Source organism: Sus scrofa, chromosome 2 (genome assembly GCF_054392235.1).
Source record: "Sus scrofa isolate SSC_HxYL_T2T_F1_AM1 chromosome 2, Sscrofa_HxYL_maternal_Yorkshire_Landrace_v2.0, whole genome shotgun sequence".
NCBI classification, from domain to species: domain Eukaryota; kingdom Metazoa; phylum Chordata; class Mammalia; order Artiodactyla; family Suidae; genus Sus; species Sus scrofa.
Window position 1 is genome coordinate 52,648,047 of NC_139384.1, and position 12,291 is coordinate 52,660,337.

At 34.4% G+C, this 12,291-nt stretch overlaps 1 protein-coding gene across 11 annotated transcripts in view; it reads left to right on the plus strand.

Annotated features, from left to right (window-relative positions):
* Positions 1 to 12,291, plus strand: part of SBF2 (SET binding factor 2) — a 451,285-nt gene that overhangs the window by 285,906 nt on the left and 153,088 nt on the right. For all 11 annotated transcript variants that reach the window (XR_014837296.1, XR_014837295.1, XR_014837298.1 and 8 more), the window contains 2 exons: positions 486 to 595; positions 1,960 to 2,109. Coding sequence is in view for 7 of the 11 variants with exons in the window: in XM_005661131.4 (XP_005661188.2) it covers positions 486 to 595; positions 1,960 to 2,109 (260 nt within the window). In the remaining 4 variants the exon portion in view is untranslated. The remainder of the gene's footprint in view (positions 1 to 485; positions 596 to 1,959; positions 2,110 to 12,291) is intronic.

Here is a 12,291-nt window from a genome sequence, read left to right on the forward strand (position 1 = left end):
CCGTCACAAGTGATCAGAGTTTTAGAACCTAATTTTTTATGGTATGTGGTTTTGATTTGGTCATATGTTAGTGATATAAACTTCTTTTCCTGGTAGTAGTCCTCATATATAAGAGTTAGTTTACTTAAATTTGTCAGGATGCTGTACCTGAAACATTTCTTACCTGTTTATGTACAATTAAAGGTAGGAAAAAGTTTATCTTTGCTTAATAATATTTTACTGTCCAATATGAATTAATTATGTAAATAGAGTTAAATGCAAAATTAGAATGTGTCCTCTGAAATTATCCTCAATGAGCCATAACCTGCCACTTCACAACCTAAAAATGTAATCAAAGTAATGAAATGAAATACCTTCGGTGTATGTAACAAGGAAAAAAAACTGTCAAGCATTGGTTGTGTAAACAGTTATAGTCATATAAACTGTAAACAGTAATATTCCCAGGAGTCTAATTTATTTGTATTTTCCTTATATTCCTTTATTAGTTTCAATAATGGATAAGGTGACAACAGTTTTCAACAGTGCACAGAGATTGGAAGTTGTTAGAAACTGCATCTCATTCATATTTGAAAATAAAACATTGGAGACTGAAAAGGTAATAAAATGCCATCTTTCCCAAGTAAGCATTCTTCATGTTGCTTTCAGATTTCTATGTTTAGCTTGCCAACTGACTTCTCCTTTAATTCCATCTCTTTTCCTCATAAAGTATCCTTTCATTGTTTCCATCATTTTAAATGAACAGTGTCGAAGATATAAAATCTTAGCCAATTCTAGTAATGTGACAACCAGAGAGGTAATGAGAGTCCCTTTTTCCCCTGAAACTTTTAAACATTGTTCATTAAATCTTATTTTGGCATATTACTAAGAAACTTAACATTTAAAATATAATTTGATTTCTTACAAAGAATCTAGTTAGAACAAGTAGTGAATTATAAAAATTGTGGTCTTTAATTAAGTGTGCCTTGTTAAAGCACATTTTCTTATCTTTAGTAAAACACACTAAACATTATGTAACCTTTCCCTAGTGACTCTTCATAGTTCTGAACCTCTATTACAGGGGGCAAGGAAAGCATATCAAATAAAGCTTTTATCTTTGCTCTAAATGACCTCAAACCCTTTATGTTTTGAGGGTTTTGGTATCTATTTTTACTTAAGGTTGAAGTGTTACAGACTTTCTTTTGCTTCTCTTGCTTTCAGCTTTCACACCCTGTTTCTTATACCTGTTGTAATAATATTAGGTCTTCCTACTCTCAAGCTTCTTTCCTTTCTTCTCATTTGCTCCTTCATTCTCATTTTAGGTTTTCAGAGTTAAATAAGCTTATTATTATTTTATGTAAAGTAAATTAATTAGACTCTAAAAGTGAACCGGAAGAGGCATTCTTATGGGTGATGAGTGGAAGGGTTTTAATACATAAACCTAGAGATTTCTATTTGTTGCTCTGTTCCTCCCCCCCATTATCTTTTGAAATGAGAAGAGATTAGAGAATTTTCTGGTCATAAATTAAAACTGAATAGTGATTAAGTTGCTGATCAGTTTACAAATATAAAATTACTTATGATTCTTATCATTTAAAAATGTCCTTCTATTCTTGCCATGGAGATGTGGCCAGTTATTGAAAGAACGTGTCTAAGTATCTGTGGTTTTGACTCATAATCTGAAGCCACAGTTATTTTGGTGACCACAGTTTTGATGAGCTTTTTTAAAATGAAATTTAATGTTTTTTAAATGTATCACATAAACCTAGTCCTACTTATTTTCATGCTGCCTTACAAATAAAAAGTCACCATAAACCATCTATTTAGAATTGTCCTTAATTGCTAATCAACTCTTTTCTAGAAGTTTGTCTACTAATAAATCTGTTAAGTGGTTTATAGGTTACACATGAGTTTTCAGTGTGCTTGAAAGTTACTTTTTTCCTAGTGGTGCCTTTTGTTCACTTCTGCCTCTGTTGTCCTCAGACCCTTCCTGCTGCATTGAGAGCCCTTAAAGGAAAGGCAGCAAGACAATGTCTCACTGATGAGCTGGGTTTACATGTTCAGCAAAATCGGGCAATATTAGACCATCAACAGTTTGACTACGTAGTAAGAATGATGAACTGTACTCTACAGGTAACTTTTAGTTCTTTCAGATTATCTTTCTTACTTGAGAATATTTTTATTTTTTCTGGAGGATTCAGTAATTACCAATGTATCAGGTTCTTGAAACTTCCACAGCCAACAGATTAAAGAGCCAATATCTATACCATTTCTGTTAGAAATGGTATATATTGCCTGGCATAAATATTAAGAGTTTTTTTATTCTTTCTTTGTTTTTTCATTAAAATATTAGGTTATTTTACTAGTTATATAAGCAAGCTTTCTGAAAATAAAAGTCATCTTTAAAACATTTAGTTATATATTACTTAATGACTGTATTCATGTCAGTCTTTTTCAGTCAGTTTTCAGTTGTACTATTAAATTGGAGGGCAGCGAATGGTGAGTAATCCAAATGAGAAATGAATTGCTCAATTAAGTGTTTAGTAAGTACTTTGTGTGGGTAAAACACAAAAAATTTCCAATTGGTTGTGAAATATGTATATGATCTTAGAGATAAACTTCCCACAAAATAATGAAGATACTAGGAGAAGCAAACAATTTGATTTCCCCATCCTGTCTTTGTGATGTTGGCATCATATTCTTTATAAGCTATGCAAAAATCCTTTCTTAAATTTTTTGTACAGGCAGAAAGTTGTGATTAAAAACTGAGATTTCAAAGACTGTCTGTACCAGAGAAACTGAGTAAAATGCGTGTAAAATCCTAGTAGATTGGAAAGTGAGAATTATAGTGTATAATTAATAACAAAATTTGTAGATGAAAAAAGGCCTCAATAAATGGAAAGATATACCATGTTCTTGGCTTGGAAGACTCAATATTATAAGGATATCATTTCTTCCAAAAATAATCTATAGAGTTACTGAAATTCCCATCAGAATCCCAACTGGAAGAGCAAAAGTCCGAGACTTACCAACACACGCCTAAAAAAAAAAAAAAAAAGCATGAGATTTGGCCTTGTCACATATCAAAAATTAGTTTAAAAGAAGACATATACATTGCCCAACCGTACACAAAAATGTGTTCAACATCACTAACCATCAGAGAAGTGCAAATCAAAATCACCTCACATCTGTTAGAATGGCTGTTATCAAAGAGACAAGAGATAATAAGTATTGGCAAGGATGTGGAGAAAAAGGAACCCTTGTGCACTGTCAGTGGGAAGGTAAATTGGTGTAAGCATTGTAAAAAATAGTTTTATGTATCCAAAGGAAATGAAAACAGTATATTAAAGACATATCTGCATTCCCATGTTCACTGCAGCATTAGTCACAATAACCAAGACACAGAAGCAACTTAAACATCCATCACTGGGTGAGTGGATAAAGAAGATGTGGTATATTTATGCAATACAATGGAATATTACTCAGCCATGAGAAAGAAGGAAATTCTACCATTTGCAACAACATGGATGAACCTTGAAGGCATTGTGCCAAATGAAACAGACCAGTCAGAGAAAGACAAATACTGCATGGTATTATATATGGAACCTTTTCAAAAAAGGCCAAACTCTTATAAACAGAGTAGAAAATGGTTGCCAAGGGCTGAGGGGTGGAGGAAATAGGGAGAGGTTGATAGCAGGTAGAAACTTCTAGCTATAAGATGACTAAGGCTCGGGTATCTAATGTAAAACATGGCGACTACAGTGGATAACACTGTATTATATAACTAATATTGCTAAGAGTGCTGAGCTTGAATGGTTTTACAAAAGAAGAGAAATATGTAAGGTGAGGTGTTAACTCAGTTGTTATAATCTTTTCATAAAGTATACCTAAATCATCTCAGTGTACACTTTAAATATCTTACAATTTTTTGGGGGTTACATACACAATAACACAAATTTTTAAAATTAGTTTACAGTAATTAAGACAGTGGGATGTTGGCACAGTCATAAACAAGTTGAATATAAGAGAATGTGGAGTTTATAAACAGATGTATACATGTATAGAAACGTGATTTATGACAAAATTGGTGTTTCAGATCAGTGGCAAAGGAGGTAAAAAATTCAGCAACTTAGTACTGGGATGGTTGGGAGACCATGTACACATAATGAACCGTGTATACAAAAAATGTACAGATACCTCATACCATACACTAAAATCAGTTTTATGTGGATTAAATGCTTAAATATGAAAAGCCAACCTATATAGTTTTTCCAACAGCATAAAGGAAATATCCTTATGACTTTGGGGTAAAGAAAGATTTCTTTCACAAGGTACAAATAGTGCCAGTCTTAAAAGATGGTTATAGACCATCAATTTTACCTCAGTTAAAAAGAAAAGATTGCTAAACTCTGCTACGTTAGAATTAGAACTTCTGTTCATCAAAAAAATACCATAAAGAGAGTGAAACTGTGAACTTCAGAGTGAGAGATGTTTGCAAAGCATATGACTGCCAGTGGATTAGTACTTAGATTATAAAAACTACAAGTCAATAAGAAAAACACAACCCAAATTTTAAATAGGCAAGAGACTTAAAATATCTCTGAGTAGAGGAAATCCACTTGAATAATTAGTGTATGTAAAAGATAACATTTTTTAAAGAGATGATCTATGTCAATAATTGGAGAAATGTAAATTAAAGCCACAATGAGATAGCATTTTACACTCACTATTTTGTAATAATTTTTGAAACCGGATAATGTTAAGTATTGGTGAAGTTATGGAACAAAAAGAACATGTTAACTCCACTTATTAGAATATAAAGTGGGAGTTCCCATCGTGGAGCAGTGGTTAACAAATCCGACTAGGAACCATGAGGTTGCGGGTTCGGTCCTTGCCCTTGCTCAGTGGGTTAACGATCCAGCGTTGCCGTGAGCTGTGGTGTAGGTTGCAGACGCGGCTCGGATCCTGCGTTGCTGTGGCTCTGGTGTAGGCCGGTGGCTACAGCTCCGATTCAACCCCTAGCCTGGGAACCTCCATATGCCACGGGAGCAGCCCTAGAAATAGCAACAACAACAACAACAACAACAACATCAAAAAAAACAAAAGACAAAAAAAAAAAAAAAAAGAATATAAAATGGTGTAATACCTTTAGAAAATTTAGTAAGATATAACAAGAAATAATATTTTCCTATACAGCTAAATATGAAAGTATCCAATGACCCTGTGATTCCACTCTTAAAGGAGTTTTTACCCACATACCGCAAAAGATATGCACAAAAATATTCACAGGAAAATTTTTTGAAATAGCAGAAAACTGGAAACAACTCATATGCTGACCAGCAGTAGAATGTATAAATAAATGATGCTGTTTTCTTATGTTACAATATTATTTAGCAGAGGAGTTCCTGCTGTGGTTCAGAGGGTTACAAGCCCAAGTACTATCCATGAGGATGTGGGTTCAGTCCCTGGCCTTGCTTAGTGGGTTAGGGATCCGACATTTCTGTCACCTGTGGCTCAGCTCCTGCATTGCTATGGCTGTGGTATAGGCCAGCAGCTGCAGCTCCGATTTGACCCCTAGCCTGGGAACTTGCATATGTCTCAGGTGTGGGTCTGACAAGCAACAAACAAGCAAACAAACAAAAAAACCCCCCGTATTAGTTAGCAGAGATGATGAATGAATTGCAGCTATAAAGAACAATGTGGATGAGTCTTAAGAAACTTTTATTTTTAAAAAAAGACATTTCAATTACAATACACTTTCATTCATATAAAATTCAAAGCATGTAATATGTTATTTAGAGATATTTAAGTTAGGGATAGAACACATACAGTAAAACTCGAAAGAATAGAAAAGCATTGTATACATATATTAAATCATCACATTATATACTACCGTTTCATCCATCAATTATACCCTAATGAATCTGGGGGGGGTGGGAATCAAGCGGTAATAAAATACTGAACAAAATTACCTTTGGGAAGTAAAGAGGAAGGATGTGAACATAGAGATCTTCCAAGGTAGTGATAATCCTCTATTTCTTAAACTGCATGTATGGGTGTTAATGGTATCATTACTGTTTATAATCTTCTAACTTAATACACATTGATGTCTTAGGATGCTGCTGTTAGATTTTTTTGCAGGGCATGTTTATCTTTCCAAGCTCATTTCAAAGGTTACCTTTCTCAGAAATTCTAATTTATAATCTAGCATCAAAAATGTCATCTTGTAACAAGCACCTGGTAGTTTGTTTAAACAAATTGACAAAATAGGAGATGAGTCACCTTTATTGGAAGTACATTCTTACTTTAGGGCATAAGAGACTAACTATTAGCAGTTTGTATTAGCAGAAATTGAAAGCAATCTAAATGTTTAAATTTGGATGTTGAATAATTATGGTACAATTCTTCTTTAGAATACTACTCAGCTACTAAATAGAAAGAGGTATATCTGTGTACTCATAGAAAAAACATCTGTTATATATTTCTAGGTGGGCAAAAAGGAAGTTACCTGAAGTAGATATAATTCTATTTTTGACCTAAAATTACATGTATGTATGTATAGCATAGTAAAAATCTGGAAGGATATTACACTAAATCCTTAATATGGTTATCTTTAGCATATAAGATTAGAAGAATTTTGACTTACATTTAAACTTTTCACTGCTTGAAACACACACACACACATATACACACATAAGTGTAATTAAATTATGCAAAACATAAGCCTATTTTATAATTTAAAAGATTCTGATTTTTATAGGAAGGAAATTATTGAACCTTTATGAGAAGAATAAAACATGGTAAATTTGCCCTAAAAAAGGTCATATGTCTTTTGCTACTTTTGTTACTTTGTTATAATACTTGGGTACTATCATAGAGAATAAAGGAATTTAATTAATAGATCAAGGTTCTCAGAAGCCCTAAAGTTAGGTAATTTCCTAGTTCCCTGTAACTGGTGATAAAACTACAAAAACTGTTTTTAGGAAGCTTTTTTTCAGTTTGTACTTTCTGTGCTATTATTAACTGAAGGACTAAGTTACAAAGCTTTCTCTAAATTTAATTTTAGCATATGCTGATGAGTAATTACTTATGGAATAGCTAGGTACCTTTAGACCACACATACTTTTCTTTTTCATTTGAATAATCATATTTGGGGGTAAGGGGAAAGCATGGATTCTTTTTACTGCTTCCAAATACACCTGCCTTGCTGAGCACTTCATATTTTATAATTCAGTACTTCATAAATACATAAAAATAGATCCTGTCTTCATTCCAGCATATGCTGTTGTTTAATATTATATAGAGGCTCTTTTCAGTTATAAATGGGTTCACGTGAGATACTTCTGTTTTAATGGGTTATTTATTACCAACTTGGGATTTATTAGTATTTATGTTCTTATTGCAACAATGTTGCTTGTGAGGATTTAATGTGACATTCTGAACATTTTTTACAAAAGCATAGAGTTTCAAGGCAGAGAGGCCAAACATCTGTGTTGGTGTTTTAAGATAGAAACATTAAATGAACTAATTTTTAGGTAGTGATTCAAAAACTAGTAATTTTGCTTTTCGTGATCTTCAAGTTATTCCATCTTTCCTGTCCTCAAGGGAAAATTAAATGGAACATGAGTGCTGCCAAGGGGTTATTTTGTTTATCAGGTTCTTTCAGTGCCAAGATAAATTCTTAAAGGACTAGTTTATAGAAGTTATAGATTATACCTATGTATCTTCTCATCCCCAGTAACTGATCATATTTTAGTATTTTTTATTTATTTTATTTTATTTTTTGTCTTTTTAGAGCCGTACCTGAGGCATGTGGAGGTTCCCAGGCTAGGGTCTAATTGGAGCTACAGCTGCCAGCCTACACCACAGCCACAGCAACGCCAGATCCGATCCATGTCTGTCACCTACACCGCAGCTCAAGGCAGTGCTGGATCCTTAACCCACTGAGCGAGGCCAGGGAGAGAACCCACAACCTCATGGTTCCTAGTTGGATTCGTTTCTGCTGTGCCACTATGGGAACTCCCTATTATAGTATTTTTTATAACTGAGTTTATTATGAGTCTCTTCCAAAATATCATGGCCTAAATTTTTTTTATTTTATCAAATTATGATTTTTATGTGTCAGGATCTTAGTTAATATCTTCTAACAATAAATTATAATTTAAAAACTCAGTGAAGTCCTTCTTATCCAGCGTTACAATAGACTACATGCTCTGAGGGGTCTTCTCACTAATGAAGAAATAGATCATAGAAAATTGCTCCCAAAACTCCTAATGATTTTGCCTAATGATTTTGATATATTGTTTTCCCCCCAAAGAAAAGGAAATCTCTAACAGACCCCCTTCTCTACTCTCAAGAAAAGAACAAATAGGAAAAATCAAATTCTGAGCAATTAGCAGTTGACGAAACCAGATTTGTGAGCACAGTTAAGCCTTGGCTTCTTTTAAGGAGCCTGATTGAACCTGAGAGTTTTTACATCACGGTAGAACACGAAGAGGAATAATATCCCTATTCAGTGGCATGCCCCTCACCCTTGCCTCCAGAAGAAGCAATTGTAAATCCTTCCTAGAATAATGCAGCCCCAATTTATGTAATTAGGATTCCCACCAATAAAATTCAATCAGATATACAGTCATAATTTTAAAATGACCAAATACCAGAATTTCCTGATGGCTCAGTGGATTAAGTATCTAGTGTTGTTACTGCTGTGGTTCAGGCCACTGCTATAGGACAGGTTTGATCCCCTCACTCAGGAAGTTCTCTGTGCTGGAAGCATGGGCAAAAAAAAAAAAAAAAAAAATACCAAAGAAATTAGCCAGCATGAAATAGTGTGAACAGAAACAACCAACAACAGATAAGACCTCCCCCTCCAAAAGCTTTATATATTGGAATTATCCAATTTGAATATGTAATAAAATATTTAAACAAAAGATTGAATACAAAATAAACAAATAAGAACCTAACAAAAATGTCTATTTAAGTTTAGATTATATAAACAGTCAAGTAAAAACCGAAGGGAAACACAATATTTTTAAGATGTCAGTTTTCCACAAATCAATCTGTAGGTTGAGTATAATCCCAATAAAAATTGCAGCACACTTTTTTCTAGAAATTGACAGGATGATTCTAAAATTTATGTGGAGGAATTCCTGTTGTGACTCAGCAGTAATGAACCCTACTAGTATCCATGAGGACGTGGGTTTGATCCCTGGCCTAGCTCAGTGGGTTAAGGATCCCAATGTTGCTGTGAGTTGTGGTATAGGTCACACACCCAGCTCTGATCCTGCGTTGCTGTGGCTGTGGTGTAGGCCAGCAGCTGTAGCTCTGATTTGACCCCTAGCCTGGGAATTTCCATATGCCGTGGGTGTGGCCCTAAAAAGACCAAATAAATAAACTAAAACAAAATAAAAGTGGAAATGCAGAGGACTTAGAATAGCCAAAGCAGTCTTGAAAAAGAACAAAACTGGAGGACTTACAGTACCTGATTTCAAGATTTACTGTCAACCCATAGTAATCACGATGGTGACACTGACATAGTATCAAATACATGAGTGAAAAAGAGCACCCAGAAATAGATTCATGTTTATGGAATTTTTGATATAGGCACCAAAGCAGTCCAACAGGGAAAGGAAAGTTTTTTTCCCATGAAGAGCACTGAAATAACTGAATATCCATATAGAAAAAAGTGAATCTCAACCTCTACCTCACATCAAACACAAGGATTAACTTGAGGTAGAGCATAACATAAAAATAAAATGTAAAACCATAAAGCTTTTTGGGGAAAACGGAATAGTTTCATGACTTGTGCAACAGTTTCTTAGGTCTCAAAAAGTGATAACCAAAAAAAGAAAAAAAATATTCATTCTACTTCACCAAAATTAAAACCCATTATTATCACAAGACGTCATTAAAAAAATGAATAGTCAAGAACAGGAAAACATATTCCCAAAATATATATGTGACAAAGAACTGATGTTTATATAAAGAACTCCTACAGCTTAATAAGAAAAAGCAAACAAACTGTTCAAACTGTCCGTTTTCAAAAATTGGTTTGTTTTTTTTTTTAAATGGACAGTTTGAAAATGGACAGTTTAAACAGACACTTCACAAAATAAGTGATTTGTCAATAAAAACATAGTGCTTAGTATCAGTCATTGGTGAAATGCAAATTAAAACAATTATGAGATACTACTATATAACCAACAGTAATGGCTAAAATTAGAAAGACTGTGATACCAAATGTTGGCAGGATTGTAAAGTACTTGGAATTCTCACATTTTATTGTTGAGAATGTAAACTGGTACAATCACTTTAGAAAAAAAGTCTGGGATATTTTTATTAAACTAAGCATATACCTATGTTTTAATGGTTTTTGTTTTGTTTTGTTTTATTGTTTGTTTGTTTGTTTGCTATGCCTACTGAATGCAGAAGTTCCCAGGCTAGGGATCAAACCTCTGCCACAGTGGTGACAATGTGCCAAGTCCTTAACTTGCTAGGCCACCAGGGAACTCCATATATAACTATCTTATAACCCAACAGTTTCACTCCCGGGTCTTTCCTAAAAATAAAGAAAATGTATAACTGCAAAAAGACATACAAAAATTATTCATAGGAGCTTTATTCATAATAGCCTAAAACTGTAATCAGCCCAGGTGTCTATCAATCAGAGAATAGATTTTTTAAACTATCATATATCCATGTAATATAATACTAATCAGTGATTAAAAAGAGCAAGCTAATGATATGTGCAGCTACATGGATAAATCTCAAAAACAGAATGACATATTTGTCAAAACTCAGTGAATGTACATTTAAGATTAGTGTATTTTGTTGTATGTAAATTGTACAGCAAAAGAAAAAACCTATAAACAAATATTTAATGATTTGCATGCTAAAGTACCTAGGTTGAAGTATAACTGATATCTGCAACCTTGAAGTGCACTAAAAACAAGAAGGGTTAATGGATAGATGGATAGCTAAATGATAAAACAAGAATACTACAATGTTAATGATACAACCTAGGTGATAAGTAAACAGGTTTTCAGTGTAAAATTTTTTCAACTTTGAAATATGTTTGAAGTTATTTCATAAAATAAATACGCAATTACAAAAAGCTCATTGGATAGGTTAAACATCAGACTAGATGCAATGAGAGAGAAATAGAGTGAATTGGAAGCATGGTGGAGCAGAGAGAGACAAGGAAATGGAAACAGTGGAGGAGAAGTTACCAGACATGGAGGATATAATGAGATAGTTTAACACAGTACGATTCAATGTTTTAGTCTGTGGCAAGATGAGGAGCTTTTCCCAGAATATAAATGAGTGCCCTTGTCTTCATTGAGAAAGTCTTGCTAAATAAATAAATCAAGCAAGCAAGCTACTGTGTAGTGGGCTTAGTTTGACTTCAACTGACAGTGGTCAGTATCTCTAAAAGCAACCAAGAGTCCTGCCGTATTAAATAGGAGAGGCTTCAAAGTCAAGCTTAAGATTTTGTCAAGACTGAAAATTCTTGTCATCGACAAAGTGTTTTTTGTAAAATTTCTTTGGTTACTAGATAAATTCTTATATTGGGCTTCAAAGGCTAAGGGCTCTAAATAACATCGAACATCGGAAACCAGATAGAGGTTTATAAGTATGAGAAGAGTGGTTTATCTACTGGAACCTCAGACTTTCCACACCAGATTGAATTAACAATCTAGAAGTTTTTAAGGACACTCAGGCACTGCTGATGACCGGTTCCTATTTAAGAGGTAGCAAATTGGAAAATTTTGTTGTGTGTTGTGTTCTGAATGTGTCCTACCAGATTTCACATGTTGTAACTCCCCAAGTTGGGGAGTTCCCATCGTGGCTCAGTGGTTAACGAATTGGACTAGCAACCATGAGGTTTTGGGTTTGATCCCTGACCTCGCTCAGTGGGTTAAGGATCTGGCGTTGCCATGAGCTGTGGTGTAGGTCGCAGACTCTGCTTGGATCCTGTGTTGCTGTGGCTCTGATGTAGGCCCGCAACTACAGCTCCTATTAGACCCCTAGCCTGGGAACCTCCATATGCCTCGGGAGCAGCCCCAGAAAAGGCAAAAAGTAAAAAAAAAAAAAAAAAAAAAAAGTACCCAAGGTGATGGCACTAGGAGATAGGTCTTCTGGGAGGGGATTAAGTCAGGAAGTTGGAGCCATTATGACTGAGATTAATGGCTTTATAAAAGAGAGCTGGAGTTCCTGTCGTGGCGCAGTGGAAACAAATCTGACTAGGAAACATGAGGATGTGGGTTCGTTCCCCAGCTTGCTTAGTGGGTTAACGATCCCACATTGCCATGAGCT